Source organism: Dromaius novaehollandiae, chromosome 4, assembly GCF_036370855.1.
Source record: "Dromaius novaehollandiae isolate bDroNov1 chromosome 4, bDroNov1.hap1, whole genome shotgun sequence".
Lineage (NCBI taxonomy): Eukaryota > Metazoa > Chordata > Aves > Casuariiformes > Dromaiidae > Dromaius > Dromaius novaehollandiae.
This window is the reverse complement of record NC_088101.1, coordinates 74,634,780-74,655,399: the sequence shown is the minus strand read 5'-3', so window position 1 is coordinate 74,655,399 and position 20,620 is coordinate 74,634,780. Positions and strand designations below refer to the sequence as shown.

Here is a 20,620-nt window from a genome sequence, read left to right as displayed (position 1 = left end):
ATTCTTTTCTTCTGCTAGAAATGGTAGTTGTGGGCATACTATGATTAAAATATGTCCTGTTCTAAGACTTCAGGCCAGATGGTTTTGTTTTTGTTTTTCATGTAACTTTCTGTCAGTAGCATTTCACTTTAGTGCTTTACTGTAACAGAAACATCAGGATGTGGTTGTGATTGGCTTGAGCACATGGAGAAGCTATCGAAAGAACTTCGACCAGTTTTGGAATGCAATTTCAGTGCCTCTGCAGATATTACTGAAGAACTGAGTCTAACTGAGACTGAGCAGGTGAGAAGAAAAGTTACTGTTATTCTTGTTATCTTTGTGAGAACAGTGAGTCTATGGATTGTGAGATAAAATGCAGAGCTGGTAGACTTACAGGTGAATATCAAAATAGCTTGAAATCATATCTATTAAAGATGTTATTCAAGAGGAAGATAGATGTACACTAAAAAAAAAAGGTTGTTTTATTTGTACTTTCTGCTATTACCCTTGTTATAAATCTTTAAATTGCTTGACAAATCTTTCAATTATTTGAAAGTTATTTATATGGCAATATTTTTTCTCATTAAATAAAACTTATGTGTAATCAAATATTTTATGGATGAAGGAAAAATAAATTATGGTTAGCAATATAGAAAGAACAATATTTTGTGGCTTATATGTCTCAGCCTGAGACCTTTCTCTCTTGTTGTTACCAGATCAGCCTTAGAGATAAAAGGGCAGGTGCTCTGGAAGATACCTTCATTCTGTTTAGACATATCCCAAGCTACCCTACAGACAGACTGCCTCCTCCTTGCTCTGAGAAGCTAACTAATGATGAGACAAGTAAGGACACCAGAGATGAAGAACACTCCTCTCTCTTTAAGGAAAAAGCTATAAGTCTACCAGCAGCGGCTTTGCCTGTTTCCGTGGTGGAAGCTTTGATGAGGAACAACCACATACCAACTGTCACAACAATGAAGAAAGTGATGAGCCTGAATTTCAGTGAGGCAAATACCACTTTTTGCCCTGATGGCCTTTTCCATGTTTCAGAAAGAGGCTTTTCTGATAAGGCTTCTGCAGTTCTTTGTGGAAAGACGCCTTGCACTGCTTTCACATTCCTGCTGGAAAAAGATGATGTGGAAAGGCATCAGCAAAATAAGCAAATTCCGCCAAAAAGCAGAAGTGAAAATAAAAATCTGGGTAAAGATGTTAATGATGGAAAGTATCAACAAAAAATCTGTAGAGGGAGAGCTAAAGAAGAAGAAATGAAGAATGAGAAAGCCCGGCCACAAAAGATGGCCTGTGCTCTTGAGGAAATAAGCAAAGTTTTAAATAAAACTGAACTGATCAGGCCCGGCAAACAAGGAATGAATTCCAAAGCCAATCTAGGTGGCCCACAAGGTGTCCAAAACACAGGTGCTGGTTTTAAAGACCTAAAGAAGCATTCTGAAGGGAGTTCTGAGTTAATGGAGAACCAAGGAAACCTCTCAGAAATCTGCATCCCTGATGAAGTGAGTAGGGTGTACAGTGGAGGAGATATAATCAGAACAGAAGAGAAAGGAGAACAACCTCAGAAACCAAGTGAACAAATAAACCCCTCCAGAAATGGACTGGAAGAAAAGAAGGAACAGGCCCTAAGGCTATGTGGCCCAAAAGAGGAGAATTCCTCCTGTCAAAAAATGGCTGCTGAAAGAATGCAACGTGCATACCCTCAGAAAGCTTCTCGCTTGGAGGAAGAGAAGTATCCACTGAACATTTCCTCCCCTATGCAAGAGAAAGTGTTCTTAAAGAAAGTGTTATTGCTAGAGAGCAATTTTTATGAGTATTTCTGTCATGTATCGTCACTGGAAGCTGATGATGAATGTAATGTGAAAATACGTGAACTAGAGAAAGTGGTGGCTGTGTGTTCTCAGAGGATATTTCTACTGATGCAAGAGAATGAAAAATATTCAGAAAAAGTCTGTATGTTACAAGAGGAGAATGAGAGATATGCTCAGAAGATATGTGCACTGGCAGAGGAGATGGATGCGTATTTTCAATACGTTTTAGCAGTAGATGAAGCTAATATTTCTTTCCAAAACTTACTTAATGAGAAAGAAATTGCTGGTGAATGTTTTCATACTAGTTCAGAAGAAAACACCATGAACCCAGAAACAATTTGTGCTGAAACCTTTTCTAAGAACCTCTCATGGGTTGAAGAGAAAAATAGGAATTCTGGAGTAGAATTGTTGCTGATGGAATCAAATAAACTTCCCAAGAGTGTTTTATCCCTGGATGGAAGGAAAAGGAGATATTTCCAGCTGCTTTCTGACCTGAAAGAAGAAAGAAATAGATGTTTCAAAGACATAGCTAAACTACTGCAAGACAAGGAGAACTGTGTAGCAAAAACCAATGAATTAGCACAAGAAAGAGAGAGAAATTTACAAAGAATCTCTCTTCTAGAAGGTGAAAAAGAAGCTTTATTGGGAAGTTTGGCAGAAATAAAGGGAGAACAAGACAAATGCAGGACCTTGGTTTCAGAGCTTCAGGAGTGCAAAACCAACTGTTACCAAAGAATTTCTGGTTTACAAGAGGAAAAATGTGTACTGAGAAGAGATATAGACAGAATCAAGAGAGAAACTTCAGAACAGCTTCTGGAACTTCAGAAAGCAAATGTGAATTTCATTTTAGAAAATAACAAATTGAAAGAATTAATGTCTTCTTTGGGTTTCACCTGTGAAGATCTGAGAAAAGATAAAAATACGGAAGCAAAGGAAAAGATAGTAGAACTAAAAGAAGAAAATACCAGTCAACAACATGACGTTAAGCCAAGGAAAGTTGAAACAGCATGTAGTGTAACTCAGACTGAAGAGAAAGGAATTCTGCTTGTAGATCCTTCAAACTATTTCACCAGAAAAGAGGTAAATAGTAATGTTATCAAGTATCTTTTAAGAAAGGAAGAGATCTAAATGCCATTTGGACAACAAAGCTAAATTAACTTTGGAATATAGAAAATGTTGTAACCTCCCATGTTCTGGGGATCTGAGGTGCTTAAGTTAGCTTTGAAATAGAAGGCAAATTACCAAAGAGTAATCAGTAGAAATTTCAAGATAAGCCCTAATTCACATGTATATTGTTCTGTAAAAGTCTGAGAGGAGTCATGTCTTTTTCTGTCATGTAACCAGGGCAGCACATTCAAAAGCTACAGTGTGATGAAAGAGCAACTGGAAAGAGCAAAAGAGGAACTAAAAATGCAACAGAAGGAATTAGAAAAATCTAAAAAGGAGGTAACCTTCTACTCTGATGTATTTCTGAGAAGCAAATCTGCTTTTTTCCCTTGTTTTCTTACACAGCCATTTTTCTTTCTGCCAGGATTTAACACTGTTACTAAGGGGGAAGTCTCTGATCTGCAGACCCAAAATGTATCTCTTTGATCTTTCAGTTAAGTGAGGAATTGCACAGTCAGTCACTGGCCAGAATTTTAGGTGAACTTGCATTCCTTCAGCACACTCGTAACAGAAGCGGAGTGCTTAATGAAGACACTTTGCACAAAATATCTGTCGTAGCCATCTCTGGGTAGACCGTTCCCCTCCCCTTCATTAGGAATGAATTTCTGAGAAGAGTAGAAGCACTGAGGATTATGGCAAACCTGAATTTGAAGTAGTTTTTGAATGAGAGGCAAAATGATGTAAAATCTGACACTATCAAGAGATTTTGCAATATCCAGTGATAGCTCAAGGCACACGCATTGCCCTTTCTTCTCTTGACAGTTGTGTAGTAAAGATGAAGGCTCACACCATCTGTGTGGAAACTCTTGTTTGGATGGCTAGTTCTCTGCCTGCACAAAGCAAGTCTGCCATTTTAATACCAATCAAGGAATCTTTCTGGGTTGTGCCTTTCCTAATACCTTGGCTTTCACGCTCCTGCTTTTATCAGTCTCCTCTACCTGCTTATCTGAGCAGAATGTACTACTTTAATGGCAAGATTGTATGTATGGGGATGTTTCAAGCAATAACCATCAGTGCTGTAACTCACTGAGGAAAATAGTATCTTGCATCCTCCTAATGCTTTCTTTTGTTATAAAGAAAACAACGACTTCCCCAGTTTACTTAGAAGAATGTAAAGCCTTTCCTTTTGGAAAGGAGAAGGAATAGTATCTTACATATGACAGAAGGAGCTTGCTGTCAAGCAGTTAGCTGATCTATTGAGTGATTTATTTATTTTTTTCAAAACCACAGTTAATGTGCATAAAAAGCAGGGATAATGCATTTTAGAAGTAATACAAAAGCAGTGTATGAGCTTTTTTCTCCAGTGTATTTCTCATTTTTGGTATTTTGCAGGATGCACTTTTTCATCCTACCTGATAAAATCTTACTTTGCTTTTTCTCTGATTGCTTTCAAAGACTGAATCTTTGAAATTGAGAGTGTGTTCACCTTCGATTACTTAGCTTTACTCAGAGTACTCAAGATAGCTTCAAATTTAGAAACCAATTTAAAAAGTAATCTACTTTTAGCATAGCTCTAGTTAGACATGTTTCTATAGCACTTACTTTAAGGATCTTACTTATTTCTTAGAAGATGACTGTGTATGGTGTAATTTCATTTTCTTCAATCAATTTACAACAATTTAAAACTTGTGACATTGAAATCAGGCTCAGTCCCAAAGTTGTAAACTGGTATTGAGAAATGACACCAACTACTTTCAGTAATTTTGCTTTTTTATTCCTCCTATCAGGCTCAGAAGTGGTACAGAGAGCTTGGCTTTGCAGAAACAAGATATGAAGAAATAAAAACACATTTGACACAGGTTCTTTCAGAATTAGAGCATGTTAAACAAGAAACTGGGGACCAAATACTTGGAAAGCAGCACTGCAAATTAATGGTATGTATGTAAATGGCATGGAGGAAAGCATTCCTTTGGAGAGGATATTTGGGCTACAGAGATGCACGTTATTGTTATTGGCAGTAGATATGAAGGAAATATGGAGCACCTACAGTCACTGGAGCTATAAACTTGAAAGTGAGCAGGAATGCAAGGTAGGCCACAGGTTTACAGGATGAGAGCTGAAAATCACAGGCTCTGTGTGGGCATCATAGACACCTCCATGCTATATAAGAGGCACTTGTCTTGTGCTTCAGTCTCGGTAAAAGTTTGATGTTTTCTGACAGAAGGAAGTGTATTACAAAAAGATTTTTAGTTATTGAATAGTCCAATAACTCCTGGAAGAAGTTTTCTTAAAAACTTTTCAGCTAACCCCCAAAATATTTCAATCGTTCTTGACAGGAGAACTGCAAAGAGGAAATACGTAACATTTTTCAGATGGAAATACAGTTTTGAAACAAACTAGAATATTTACAGGTTTGGTTTGAACATGTTAGATAAGGCTTTAGAAGAAAGTAAGAACAAATTATGGAAAAAGTTAATATTCTGGGTCAGTTCAGCTGTTTAAATATCACTGTTTATACCATTTCAGTTCATTAGTCGTCCTTGCTGAGGGCACAGTCTTCTGTAGGCCATCTGCAAGTTGCATGCACTTGTCTCAGATTATCCTGTGCACCTTAAATGGCACTAGGTACTGATGTTTAGGCAATTGAATTCTGACCGCTACCTGAAAATGAAACACAGACTTCTTAATCTCAAGATGATGTATTGGGATGTAGTATCTCAAAACTTACTGAAATTTATTTCATGTAAGAAGAAGAAACCCCAGACTGTTTTAAAACAAACCTAAATGTATCATGTTCTTTTGGTTAATCAAACATGTAAGCTTTTCAGAGCTTTTTTGGACTATGGAGATAAACCCCTTGTTTGGGGACAATCTGGGGCAATTATTACTTATTTTATGATGACAAAATTGAGGTATTAATTATTTATGACTCATTCATTAATCTTCATAGAGCATTTGTATACTGGGAAAAGTACAGGTCAGCCTTTCTTCTGAAAAGTCACTTTTAAATCACTTCAGCAACTAAATTTTTCATTATATTGTTTTTTAAATCACTATTATATATTTATGCAGTATTTCTACATTGACTGGTATAGATCTCAATTCTTTGTCTAATTTAGTCTTTATTGTAGGCTGACACCAAATTCCGCCCTTAAAGACACACACATCTCCTTCTCATGTTAAAGATGTGGTATGTGTACGTCAGAGAACTGGGTTTGTCCTTCAGTTACAATATTTGATGCTACAGTTAGTTATTTGCATGACATGAATTCATGATATCTTGACTAAAGGATGTTGATGATCAGCAAAATTAAGCAAATTGCAGTACAGATAGGAAATAGAGTGGGTATACTGGAGCAAACAGTGTGACTTTGTTTCAGTATTTGTCTTTTAAAATAATCCTATTAATAAACATCAAACTGTCAGTCGTGGGTTGATGTGAAATCCTTAAGATGTGATCTAAATTTTTCTAGATAAAAAATAAATATGATTTTTGACACAATGACTGCCATGAACTACTTTGCTAGCTTAATTTTTCTTCCTGAGGGCAGCTGTGTGGACTAATAATCATGCTCTTATTTTCAGTTAGTTGTCACCTGATCCAAAAAGTTCTTTTCATCCTACAAACATATTAATAAAATAGGATACAGTAAATCACGGTCATTTATTCTTTCTCCTGTTCTAAACTACTTTTTCTGTCCCCAGTGCTTGAAAGAAGTGAAGATGTGTTTTTCTAGATCCAGAACCTAGGTTGCGAGGTCTTTGAGACATGTTTCAAGTCTTTTAGGACTTTGAACATATTTTATGTTCTGTAGCCCCTGACACCAAGGGATCCTAGTTCTTGTCTGAAACTCCAAAACGCTGATATTACACATTGCAAGTAAAAGAGAATTGAGATAATATAATCCAGACTTACTTCTAGGACTCTTTGTTTCAATGGTGTTGCTCGCAGAGGAAGCACCATTTAGCATAGGAATATTTGGGGAAAATTTTCTGGGATGCTAAGGTGGCTTTCCGAACTGTAGTGTTGTAGTAGGAGTTGAGGAGAAATACATGTGGGTGAGCAGGGAGGGAGCAAGTTATTGTTTTACAGCTTTGAAAATCAGTCCAAGAATTTTGGCTCAAATGCGCACAATAAATCAGTTGCCAGGCCTCCCCCGCGAGCCCCAGACTCCTGGCCTGGCCTGTAGCCACAAAATCGGATTCAGTCTCATTTTCTCTTTGAGTTTGCAAATGAGTTCGGTATGCACAAGAAGAGGAAGATGTTTTTAATGTTTCGGCACCAACATTAAAGGCTAGAGATCTTGCTGTTTTTATAAGAACTCAGTGTGTTAAGTGATAAGTTTTGGGTTTAGTTATCCTTTGATGTATTTACTAAACCCAGCTTCTGTCCTTCCCTCTTCCGGAGCTTGGCTATACAACGAATGGCTTTTGTTCATTGGGACATCTGGCAGAGTGATCATAAATTAATTTTTTTTTTTTTTTTTTTTTTAACTACAAAAAGATGTTGGCAGGTCAGCAAAAGGGAATAGGGAATCTGTCTTTAAACTTCAAGCAAAATATTTTTCCACCTCTTTTTTCATTAAGTCTCTTCAGTCAGGGAGCTTTTCCATTTTTGACTGAACTTTTTTTTTGATTTTGATCTTGTGTAGGAATGAAAAGGGTCAGAAAAACAGCCTATCTCAGACTGCTATTCAGGCTTTGTCAGTACAACCCTGATCTATATGTATCCAACAGTTGTTATTGTTCTTTCCTCTTAACACAAGAGGGAGCCAAAATTTTGATACAAAGCATGCTCTGGCTGATTAGAATACTATGCATAGAGGACTTGTTTCATTAGGAAAAGCAGTGTGGAAATATCATATTTCTGTTTTTATCTATGTTGCAATGATGTGTTACAACCAGTTTGCTGTTTCCTGTGAAACTGGGTATTGGTACCTTTAGTATATTGTAGTCACCAAGGGTGTCAAACTTGGAAAGATTTTTCACAAAACTAGGGAAAATTAAACAGTTGGCTATGCATCATGGCTGAACAGTAGCTCTTCTCCCAGCTCTATCAATGTTGTTGTCCATTAGAATCAAAGCATCTTTTGTGAGAATGTTACATGGTTTTACCACAGTGTATCGTAGGTCTGACTAGAATTTTTAGCTTAATCACTGAAATGCTATGAACTCTTTAGACTTAGATATATAGCGTGTTATAGCAAAGCTTGAACAGCTGTGTGTTTCAATTCAGTGTTTTTTTAATATAAAGTCAAAACAGCAGAAATGTTTTTCACAAGACTTTTGTCGCCCTTAGATTTTCCTCATTCTTAGACTACACATCTAACCTGATAGTATCACTTCTAGGAGCTGACCTAGTGACGCTGGCCATGAATCTAAAGCTCTCACTAATCCTTTCAATCCAAGTGCTTGAAATTGAAAAAAACAGAGTGGAGGAGCAGGAGTTAAATTCAGAAGATCCTCCTTTCTCTTGTTCTCTACCTCTAATACTACATATCATGTAATTAATATTTTGTTTTTTAATATTAAATATGAAATCTGTACTTAAAGTCTGATTAATATTAGTAGTCTTCCAAAACAAAAATATAACTGTGAGGGTGGAATTTGCTCTCTGAGATAAATATATGTGGAAAACCAAGGGACATATTATATAGAAGTTGGAGCAGGAGACTAGGGACTTTCTGAATTCTATTCTTGCTCACTATGTGACCTTAGGTTAGTCAGTTAATCTGTCTGTGCCCCAGTTTCCTCAGGTATGAAATGATTATAATACAATACTTACCTTGAAGGGGCATTGTGAAATCCCAGTCCTATACCTACCCTCACAGGGGATCAAGAACTCCTTGCTCATAAACAGTTTTAAGATTAGTGCGAGACATTAGTGCTAATATTTTATGAATCTTTGAAGTCATACAGTTGTATACCAGATTAAAAATATTTGTGATATACAAGGTATGTATGTTGAGAAATTTAGCACCCAAAAACATGATTGAGAATATTTTTATTATTTTGTACATCTAATTTGAAAATTTATGTATTTTGTCTCTAGCCTGTGTACGCTGTGAAAGAAGCCCAAGAAATGGAAGAGAATAAAATAGCCTGTAAGAGATTAGAGCAGCAAGTGCTGACTTTGAAAGCCCAACTCAGGGACCAGGCTGCATTACAAAATCAGTTCCAAGATTTGCAAAATGAAGTGGAACTCCTTCAGGCTCAGCTATGTGAAAAGGTACAATAAAGTCGTTTTCTATGTGCTTAACTGTGTAGATTGATGTGCACTTAGACTTCAGATTCTACTTCATTCTTCTCAAATGAGAGTCCCAAAATACTCTCCTTCCCTGGGAGATGGGTCTGGGGATAATTAAATGGTAAGCAGGCCTATAAATTTACCCTGTCTTCAGAGAAATAAGGTAAAGATGTAAAATGCTTGGGTGGTCAACATGTCAGAAAATGATAGTCTCTTAATAATGAAAGTCACTGCCAGGGTCTGCTATAATCCCCAAAGCCTAATGCTAGCAAAGTGGTGCTGAAGTTCTTAGCTGAGCAATCTCCTTCACTTGGTTGTCAGGATTTTTAACATTCCCAATGCTCTTGACACACTATGTAAGATTAGGAGAGTGTGCTAGTGATAGAATTTTGGAAAACATATTTTTTGATCTAGCTGTTAGGGTTACACGTTAAGAATTTTGTAACATATTCAGTTAGGTATGTGCTTTATATATATATATATCTTTTTGTATATATATCAGTATATATGTTTTTAATGACATAGTTGTTCTGGGGAGAGCCTCTGTGTATACACAAATATACTTACACAAGCAGTTTTTACCCTTGTGCCTTGTATTTCACCTGCCAGACGAGAGCAGGTAGACTCATGAACATATACAGAGTTGCTGCCTTAACTGTCAGTTAAACTATAGCTGCTGAACTGTCAGGTGGAGGCAAATTCCTGCTAGGACTTTTTTCCCTTTAGAAAAGCATTCTTTTTTTCCCTGTTTTATTTTTTTGGAAACTATTTTTGGGACGTGGGTGATTGTTACAATGTGAACCAAATGGGAACTGCTGATCATCCTCTGAAACAACTGCAAACTAAATAGATTTTTAAGTAGTTTTCTTCATCTTCTGATACAACATGTAGAACATGCTCCTTCTTTGTCTCTTTTCTCAAGTGCAAAAGACAGTTTTCTTCTGCCTATTGAGCACAAGTTTCATCCTACATCCTCCACAATAAATCCAGTTTTTTATTTCTACAGTTCTACAGTTTTTTATTTCCAGCCTTGTCATGTACAGTGATTTACTTTTAGCCAGTCCTGTGCAGAGGGTTAGTGGCTGCTCTCAGGAATTGATTAGGATGCCTCTGAACAGAGTGGTGGCGGTAACATGGGAGTGTTTTGCAGTGCTGGTGTCTCTATTGATGGATGGTGCGTATCAGATGGCAGGTGAATAAAGGGTGAGACGTGCTATCCACATAAATGGGCAACTCCTAGTTGCATCAGCCAAGTGTTTTGCTCCATGCCTAGTCAAGACTATAATGTCTCCAGCGAAGGGACCTATGGCCAGCTTCCGCTTTGTTCCCTCAGTGCTAGCACGAGGTAAAGACATCTCTCTCCTCTCCTATCTACTACATTTCTTCCTAAGGCCATGATTTATTAGCTGAGGACTGGGAGACCTCTTTCAGCATAACTGGGTTCTTATGAAGGGAATCTTATGTTTCAGACATGTAATATATTTACTGAAGGCTTTGTAGAAATACAAATTGTCAAATAAAATGAATATAAATGAATCTCTACTTTATTGCCAAATAATACTGCATTGAATCATAGCTCAGATAGATTTTATCTACCAGATTACGTTTTTTTCCTGCATAATCGGAAAGTAGGTTGCTCGTGAGCAATAAACATTTTAATATTAAGGTACGGTTCAGGCCATCTGGCTCATTTCATAGCAGAGGACATGCATTGGCCCTGGTAGAGGAGTAGGAAGCTGTCAATGTATACTTTTCAAAGCCTGACACGGAGTATATGTGGAGAAAATTCCTCCTTGTTTCTTGCATTCTGCAACATAATATAGATGAGAAAATGGAAAACTGCTACCCAGAGGAGTAGTTTGGAAGATTCACAGAATAAATGAGAATATGAATGCATAATGAAGGATACCAGGTCTTTAATGTGGTGCTTGCTTTGATGAAATAACATCAGTGGTGTTAGCCTCCATCTAAATATGTCCCAAAGCATTTGGTAATACATAATGCCAATGATAATGCTAGGACAATGTTTGAGTGTAAGGGCCTATTGGTGTACAAACAGTGTCTTAGGCTGCTTCATGTTATGCTCTTTGATAAAGGCTCACACAAATATTCAAAGTGTATGCCTTGAAAGTCAGGTCTAAAATAAATAGCAAAGAACTATAATAGTACTTTAAAGTGACTCTTGAATAAATTAAAGTGGCATGTTTTATCATTCTTTCAGGTGAAAGAACTTCAGAAGAGAAAGAGTGAAGTAAAGTTGACACTAGCTCCTCTGAAGGTAGTGTATTTTGCTGAAAAATTCTGGTTTATCCCTTTGGTTACAGGATTGTTTATTTTTTAAGTGTATCATAACCCTTCTGTGTGTGGTATATGTGCCTGCTTTCTGGAAATGCCACTGACTTAGGCTGCTTGTTAGGCTTTAGGCATGGGTGGGCTAACAAGCAGTATTTGTCCGTGAGTACTCCTCAGCTTGTCAATGGGGGACCTCACACATGGGAAAGTGAAAAGCTCTTTCCAGCTTATCATGTATTGCTGTAGCAGGGTGCAGAGGTGCTGAATGGCCTAGAAACATAGCAATGCAATGCTTAGCTTTGGGTCAAAATGTGCAGAATTACATCAGACGCAACGTGTAATCTTGAAGTCTCAACAGGGAATGAAATTCAACCTGTATGTGTTTGTGCTGTGTAGGCTAAGCTTGCTTGCCTCGTCCGAAAATGCCAGCAAAGGAACAACTTAATTACCAGGATGCATGGCGAATTTCGCAGGCAAGGAATTGTTAACTCAACTTTTGATGAAGAGGTGAAGAAGTTAGTCAATGATGTGGCACTGGCAGAGTACACAACCACTTTTACACCAGAGTGTAATCAAGAGGTAAACATTTGTATTTCCTTGTAGGATCCTCCAGTTTCCATTATTGTCTGAAGTCAGTATATATATTTTTTAAGTGTTTAGTGGGACTCAGTGTATAGACAACATAAAATATGCCTGGGCACTTATAAATGTTGCTTCAGGCATGTCAGTGCAGTTATCCACTTAACTTCAGTTTTGTCAGGATATAATCTTTTGGAGCTTCTCACAAAGTATGTCTGTTCTTTGTGCAAAAAACACATGCCCAGTAGTTTGACCAGGGCAGCTGGCCTAGTGGATAATGGGCAAAGAGCTTATATGATACAAGTTGACTTTAAATAAGACTTTTGAACTTTTGTCCTGCAGGATGCATTGTCTCAGATTAATCAATCTAAGAAAAAACTGTTCTAGAATGAATCATTTTAAGGTTTAGGTCAACTCAGTGCATATTCATATTCAAAAGAGTGTTATATGTGTTTCACTGGCAAGGTAAAAGTGGTTCAGTAGGATACAACAGGGCTCTGCCTTATAACTGGTTCTGTTCAACTTTATTATTAATAGCTTGGGTGATGGGAATATTCATATTTTTTGTGTAGAAACTACTTGCAGACATTCTTCAGGATGTGAATCTGAACTTGGCAATGTGGAGAAACAGGAATTCCCTTCTAATACTCTGGTAACCTTTGAGCAAGCTCTACTTTTTCTTTCATTTTCTCTCTATTGTTCATTTAGACCATGCCTGTAGAAAAAAACAAACTATTTTTGGTAAAGTTTTGGTCAAGTATACTCAAGCAGAATCTAGTTCTGTTGCTGGAAGAAGGAAAAAATATATTTTGCCTTACACGTTTGTAGAATATTGAGAAGGTGGGTGCATGTGTTCTTTTTATTTTTTTGTACTTCAGCTATCGTAATGCACTGCAAAATGGGTTCATGAAAAACAATTTATTTTTAAATTACGTTGACATCTGTTTGTTCTTCGTGAGCAGAAGTAGCGATGGCTCAAAATGGGCATGTAATATAGTAAAATCACAGGATTATTTTGCTGATTATTTTACACACAAGCCACCATATTCTGTGCCACTCTGAAGGAGCTTATTCCTCTAGTGTTATTACATGTTGTAAGCTATCAGTTATACTTGTTTCTGTGGCTTGTATCAAGAAGTCAATTAACTTTATGTTAAGGAAAAGGTAGATTGATTCTTCAAGGTAAGTGGTAAAAGGCTTTCGGTTTCACGGTAGTAATTAAGAAAATAAGTTTACTACTTTCATAAACTTAGGGATATTTTTTTGCTTGTCTTCTACCCATGTTTTGTAGTGAGGAGTTCTATTTTCTTATGCACTCACATCTATATATTGTAATTTTTAATTAAAATTTTGTACGAATTTTGTTTGGAATGAACTTAGGCCATTTAATCTGTTTGGATCCGTCTGTCCTTTAGATGTCATCTTCTTATCACAAGCAATACTGTTAAGGTGAAAGGAAAAGGTGATGTGGTTGCAGGATGGGACTGGGTGCTGTGTCTGGCTGTGTCTCCTCTGAGTAGGTCAAGTCTAGTTCCACCACTGCGTGGCCCAAGCTTACACTGAGAAAGGATGTTTTATGTGAGAGAAGTTAATAACTCATCTGTCAAAAATGGAGATAATACTTCACTGCCTCCCATAGCTGCTCTGAAGATATTCAGACAGGTTTCTCAGACATTGCTGTAATAAATGAGCATTACAGGAAAGCTCATCAATAAATATCAAACTACTGTGCACATTTACACTGCCTCCCTGAATGTCTATTTATTATAAAATTGAACAGCTCTAACAGGAGCAAATGAGGGAGAAAGATTGAGTCTGTATCCTGGTGGCCAGTGGGTTCATCTGGGATGCGGGAGCCCCCATTTCAGTTCCCTGCTTCAACAAATATTTAATTATTCACACTAAGTGGAGCACGGACTCCCCCTGCCCCCCACAGTGTCCGCTGGTCAGAGGTCCACTTGTGCTCTGGGACGCTGACATTCGAGCCTGTCTTCTGGGTCGACTTGCTCTTGCTGGGCACTGCCACCCTGACCTCCTGGCCACGCCGGAGCAGACCGCTTTATCGGGCTGTGATCAGTGATCCCATGTGTAGCAGGGGGAACCTTTCTGGCCAAAGCGGATCTGTATGTCCCCAGGAAAAGTTTAGGTTTCCAATGGAAAGCATTTTAGTGAGAAAAATTTCCAAGTGACACTACTCCTAATTTAACAAATAATAGTTGCAATCACAAAGAAGAGAGAATGTTTTGTATGCATGTGATACATGCCTTTGGTTTTCCAAATCCTGTGCTGAATTCCGTAGACATATGGTAAACCAAACTGACTTTTCAGCTTTGAGGATTCTTTGTATGCATTTCAGCTATTATTCTCAGTGGAGTTCACATCTGAAATTCCCAAACTATGCCCAGCTTTTATTTACGTAAAACATCTTGGAAAGCCCTTTCTCTTCCTTCCCCTCAGATTTTACTTCTAAATCATTCCTAATGTTTTAATACTTCTAGAGAAAACACAGTGGACAGATGTGTATCTTTTTTCCCCCTTAAAATAAAGATTGGCGATTGGCTTTATTCATTTATGGACCTGATGACAAACTGAAGTCTGTTACTCATTGGCAGGGGACCTGGCTGCTTTAGCTTACTGATGAATTTCAACCCAAGCTTTGCAGTGATGCATGAAGGGCTGATCCAGAGCCCTTTGAAAGGAAAAGGACTCTATTAAATTCAGTCCCTGGCCTTTTGTAGTTCAGTGAAAAAAACTGTGCTCTGGTCTCAGAAAAAATATATACTTTAAAATTCTTTAAAGAACTGTATTTTAATTTTCACTGTGTTGGAATTATAGGTAGTTTGGATAGATCTGCACTAGCTCTGTGCTAGGAAGCTCAGAGGAGGGCTTGTGAACAAGAAGTTACTCATGCTTAAAGAAAAAAGTGAACTTCCATTCTTTTCTCGTTCAGGGCAGAATAGACGGCCATTCTTTCCAGAGATTATATTCAATATAGAAGGACTTTATTGAACCTGTTTGCCAGAAGTATTTTCTTGCTAATGGCCATCCCAATTAACATGCTAAAGCAATAAGGCAATGTGATACAAAACCAAGGATCCTGGCATCTTCTTTTCATTTTCAGCATTCTAGGCTGTATTCTCAGTCATTATAAATCGTTGTCCCAATGGCTTAATTTTGCTATTTGCACTAACTGAAAATTTCAGATCAGGTCAGTTGAGCAGCACTCATTTTGAATGTTGTTGTTTTCATAGTCTGGTCTTGCATTCAAATGTTTTTGAGGGATAAAGCAAATTGACTTGGATCATGAAGTAGTATCGCAAAGTTTTGTTCAAGCAGTATACTTTTCTCTGCGGCCAACTATAGATTGGACTGATCTATCTGGAAAAGAAAAGTTTTTTTTTTTCTTCCACTGATTTTTTGTTCAATTCCCTGTAAAGAGGACCAGATTCTAAATGACTTTTCAAACTATGACGCTATACCCCATGAAGCTACATACTACAACTACACAGAAGGTTTTATTTCAACTCTTGTTCATCCACAGGAAACACGTGTCAGTCTAGTAAAAGCAAAGGTTGTGTGCAAGATGGTGAAGAAAAGCTTCTACACTTCTGCCTCTTGATTTTGGGGAAAAAAAAAGAAGGCAAAAACATTTTGGGAAGCCGTAAGAATGACAATGTGTCTCTAATATGGACTTGAGAATTTAGGAGGCAAAAACAAGATAACAGGCAGTAGATTTCTAGACTTTGTTATTTACTTTACTTTTAAAAGGTCTAGAATGAAAAACCGTTGGAGCCACTTTTAGTGGACTGATAATAAATTTGGAAAACTGAAGTAATTAGAACCTTGTCTTGTGTTTGGAAAATAAAAAGCATGTGTCCAGAGAGCCCTCTGTGAGCTCCTGGGGACAAGGGCTGCCTTCCAGCCTGTGCACGTGGCCCTCAGCACAGTGCCGTGCCTGGGCTTCACAGGCCTGCCTGGAGGTCGGACAGCTCTGCCAGCACAGTGTGTGTGGCCAAACTCAATTTTAGTGCCTTTGTCATGTCACATTTTCTTGATTTTTTTTAACTTTTTAAACACTGATGTTTTTCAGTTGGAAAGGCCTTGGCCTCATCTTTCCATTCTTGCAATACTTTGCAGTTGTAGAATTAATTCATGAACATTATTAACAGCTATTGTTTCTCCTCCTGTTCCAATTCAAAGTACACAGTGCTGCATTCATAAACTCATTATATTCATTAAGCAGCTGACAGAAAGAACTGGGACTGGGGTTTGCAACAGCCAGTTCATTTGGAGTGGGAAGGAAAAGATAACTTCAGATAACTAATAGGAAATGTGAAAGGGGAGACTTCACTTTTTTCCTGAACTTAGGAGTTTGCTTGCAGCTTGAGAAAGAGTCTGTACCCAGTTTTACTTGCTGGAATGTGAGTCTGTGTCCATGCTGCTTTTGATAAGTTAAGAGAACCACACAGAGGAGGAGCGAGAGAGTGTGACCTGCCCTTCACATCAGCTCATCCCAGCCTATGCAGCTCTGCAGCATCTATTTGGGCCTTTTCTCCCTCTTTTGGGGTGTGTGTAGGGAAACAGGAGTGTGTTAATTCTTTTCCTCAGATGAGTGAGCCAGCGAGTCCTGGCTTTATGTCAACAGTGTCTGTCCAGTGGCTGGTGACTGATACGTGGTACTGGATAGTCTTGCTGTACCCATTCCCTTCGTTTTCTCCTACACTGAGAACCTTTGACTTTGATAAATTTTATATATTATTTCCAGAATGGATCTGAGGCAGTTGTGGCTATTTGCTCCCATTTCTCAGGGTGAAGGGGGAATTGTGTAAGCAGTTTATATAAATGGTAGTGCATTTTGTTGCTCTTCACGGTCATCTTAAACCTGATGGATAGAAAGCTCCAGGCAAAGACTGTGTCAGAGTAGTGAATTCTTTGTTTTATAGAATGGGGGATAAATGTACAGAGCAGTATAGGCTAATCCTTCTTTGCTTCAGGGAATTTCTTCTGAGACACTTTTGGGTAGAACAATGAATTTTTTTTCTATTTCTACACATTTTTGCAAGAAACTGCTTTCTGCTTTTCCTGTGAATCGTATTTGAAAGAAACAGCCCTGAGATAACATTCTCTGCTCCCCTTGAAAAGTTTTGTGCGTGGCTGATGAGATTAAAAGCTTTTCTGATATTGAGGGTTAGTTGCATTTCGTGTTTGGTGGCTGTACTTCAGGCAATTACGTCTGGAGTATTTTCTCTATTTATTTTCATGATTATCAGAAACAGAGAGATGTTTACTAGGGGGTATCCTGCCCATTTATATATCTCCTTTAGGGGAGACAAGGAGAGTCCCAGAAGTCACTGTTTCTATCCACTGATTGTGAAGAGGCCCTGGAGGAGATATGCTTCAGTCGGATGAGTTCCACCCTTAGAGTGGAGAAAGGGTTTAACTCTGGGATTTCAGTCTTTTTTGAGAAATGCTAACCAAGACCAAAGGGCCTTTCAAGGAAGTTTTTCACAGGAAGAGGCTTCTTTTTTTCTGACATAGAAAATGTTATTCGGTTGGAATTCGAATGAGATGAAGGAGAGAGGAAGAAATGAGGAGGTGGTTGTTATTTAGTCATTTTTTTGATGAAGGAGATCCATTACTGAGAGAATATGTTATTCTTGGCCTTCAGAAAGATTATTATAAATACTGAAGGATAGAAAATATGGATTAAAAACTGTTTAGGGCACCCTGTCCTGTGCAGTGAAATAACTGATTCAGCTGTTCAATAATTCTGTAGATGTCTTTTCTTACAGATGAAATCTCAAGAATTTATAGTGGCTGAGGAGATGGTACCTATTTAAGGTTACTGCTATTTTAAAGTAAAATTGGTTTGGGATGAGAAATATTTAGAACTGTTTCCTGACAGTGTACATAATACAGATATTTTAGCAGTGGTTTTTGCTCAAATACATGGGCAGCAGGAGGAGTTGGTCTAGAACAGTAAATGCAACTAGAGCAAAAGCCATGATTAGAACAGAGCTTTAAAAATTAACCTTCCTTTTTTTCTGATAGATGTTAAATCTTAGATTAAGACAAAACATGCAATTAAAGTTCTTCAGAGGAATTAAAACTTTTTATTCATATCTATGAAACCACTGTCTTTTTTTTTTTTTAATTTGGTGGAAGGTGATTTTTATTATTGTTGTGTGCCTGCTTTCTCGAACTTGCTAGTGTTCAAATTTATACTTTTTCAGGTTCAATGTAATATTGCAATACTTTTTTTCTCTTCCTGGGGGGAGGGGGGGTAACCTTTGAAAACTTCAGAGGAAAACAAAAAATATAAAAAGAAAATAGATCAATATCATAAGTAATTAACTAATGGAAGAAATTAAGATATAGCATTTTAAGGAAAAAGTATATATCATAAGTCAAAATGCATGATTTTTGGTTTCATGAATTAAATGCTCAGCTATGTCCATAGTCTTACAGAAAATATGCTCTTTACTGTCTTACAGGGTCTTAAAATACCCTGAAGAAGAGCTTTTCCTAGAAAGTCATATCAAGTTTCTAATATAACCCAGGGCTGTCTCTGAAAACTTTTATCACTCTTGTGGCAGCTTCATTCGTAAGGGTTCTCATGAACCCACCTTTCTACTGAGTTTCAATACTTTATTCCAGAATTCAGTAATCCTGACACGCAAAATAATCTATAGGTCAAAGGTCTTATAATAGAAGGAAAGGAAAGACCCTTCAAGGAAGTTATTTTTCTAGAAATGAAATGTACCAGTGTCACAGCTTTGCTTTCGTGCTGATTTTTTTTTTCTGGTAGCTTCACCAGCTCTCCTGCTGCCTGAGGAGGACAGTGATTTGCCTTGGTGCAGGTCATCGGACTGTAGAACTTGTACTGTTCCTGCTGACTTTCCTCTATTACTAGGGATGCCTAGTGTGCTTCCTGTAGAGAGCAAATTCTCATCAAATAATTTTACAACCAATCTTTTCATGCCTCAGAAGATTTCTGAGCTCTCCTTCGCAAATCCTCTGTCCCCTTCAGCCAGATGACATTCTTTGTGAGTGCTGGGAGAAGATACCATGCTCATAAGCCTGCCTAGAAAACAAGGATTTCTGAGGCCTTCCTTGGCTTCAGCGTTTATAGCAGGACCATCCAAATATATAGCATTCACTTTGCAACTGGTTTGTGCCTGTGATGCTAGGATATGATTGGGTATTCGTGCCATGCTACCTAAATAAACTGTCTGTATCCAGATAGTGTGCCAGACTCCCTCTACAGTCAGTGTAGAGAAAGAAACTCCTTTAGTGAAGAGCAGTAATCTCAGTCATGTGCCTAAAGTTGGGTGATACGAGTGCTTCTTCAGTTACTGGATGTCATTATCTTGTTCCGTAGCCTGCTGCTCAGCCTGAAGTAAATGAGCCAGGTGGTAGCTACTACTGAGGAGTGGTAGGTGCCTCAGTTGGCTTGTGTTGGGTACTTAAATGGAAGCAATGGCCAGAATTCAGCAACATTAGTTTCCTCCCCTTATGGTGGGTAGCCAAGAACAGAAGATGAAATGGGATCAAAGTCAGTGTTCGTTGCTCATGTTTGTCATTCACTTTCTCTCATACAGTGCACCCTTGGGAAAGTCGTGTCCTGTAATGCACAGGGTATAGAGATCAGCAGGCATGGCCCACCTTCCTGACCCTTCCCCATGTGTTTGTGTAGTTAAAAGTCGTAAGACATACGCTTCAGGAGCCCAAGCGCTCTGGGAGTCACTTTGCCAGCAGGAGATCACAGTGGTGTCTGGTTCTCTGTTTTGGGTGGAGAGTGGGTAGGGTATAAAGCAAAAAGGAGCTTTTTCATGTCTGGTTAGCTTGTGCACCTCAGCAGCTGGGATGCAGGGTCGTCACCAAGGCTATGGACCAGTTCAGTGCCACTGACATCTATGTGATGTAACGCTGGCATTGGAGCTGCTCTTGAGCTGCATGCAAGCCATACGTTTCTTATAAAGCCCCAGGCTGATCGTTCCTGCAAGAGAGTAAAACTTCTTTTTCTTGGCAATGGCAGCAGCTTACACACCATACATTCTCTTTCATGCCATGACAGCATTAGATTTTGATGCATGAGCTTGTCAGCAAATGCTCTTCCTTTACTGGTGTCACTTAAGAGCAATCTTATGCCACCATGACATTTCAGAATCTGCTGACTTTGAGTGGACACAACTGACCTAGCTAATGCTCATTAAAGATGTACAGAGGAAAAACAATATGTGTTTTTAGTTAAAATGCATTTTATCTTAAATAACCATTACTGACCTGGAATATTAGAAGTGTTTGCATTTCTTGAGCTTTTGCAAGAGGACTAATGATAATGAGGGAATAAATGATAATCAGATTATTAATTTTGTAGATAATTAAAAAGAACTCCAGAGGTCAAACTGTTGTGGACAATCTTAAATTAGTTTTTGTGTGTAATTACAAGAAAAAATGTGGCATTAATTCTGTTGCCTTAGTGCATTTATGTTTGGATTATGAAGTGCTCTTGCCCTATGATAGTCACTTACTTTTGGGGAGATCCTTTCTTCCTTCTTGCAGCTGCTCTAAAAAGCCGCATAATCAAACAACT

The 20,620-nt window shown here is 38.1% G+C and overlaps 1 protein-coding gene across 1 annotated transcript in view; it reads left to right on the top strand.

The window, feature by feature from the left end:
• Window positions 1–20,620, top strand: part of C4H4orf50 (chromosome 4 C4orf50 homolog) — an 86,165-nt gene that overhangs the window by 11,793 nt on the left and 53,752 nt on the right. The window contains exons 7-13 of the mRNA XM_064511754.1: window positions 149–282; window positions 696–2,879; window positions 3,144–3,245; window positions 4,694–4,840; window positions 8,959–9,135; window positions 11,375–11,431; window positions 11,842–12,024. Of these exons, the coding sequence (XP_064367824.1) occupies window positions 149–282; window positions 696–2,879; window positions 3,144–3,245; window positions 4,694–4,840; window positions 8,959–9,135; window positions 11,375–11,431; window positions 11,842–12,024 (2,984 nt within the window). The remainder of the gene's footprint in view (window positions 1–148; window positions 283–695; window positions 2,880–3,143; window positions 3,246–4,693; window positions 4,841–8,958; window positions 9,136–11,374; window positions 11,432–11,841; window positions 12,025–20,620) is intronic.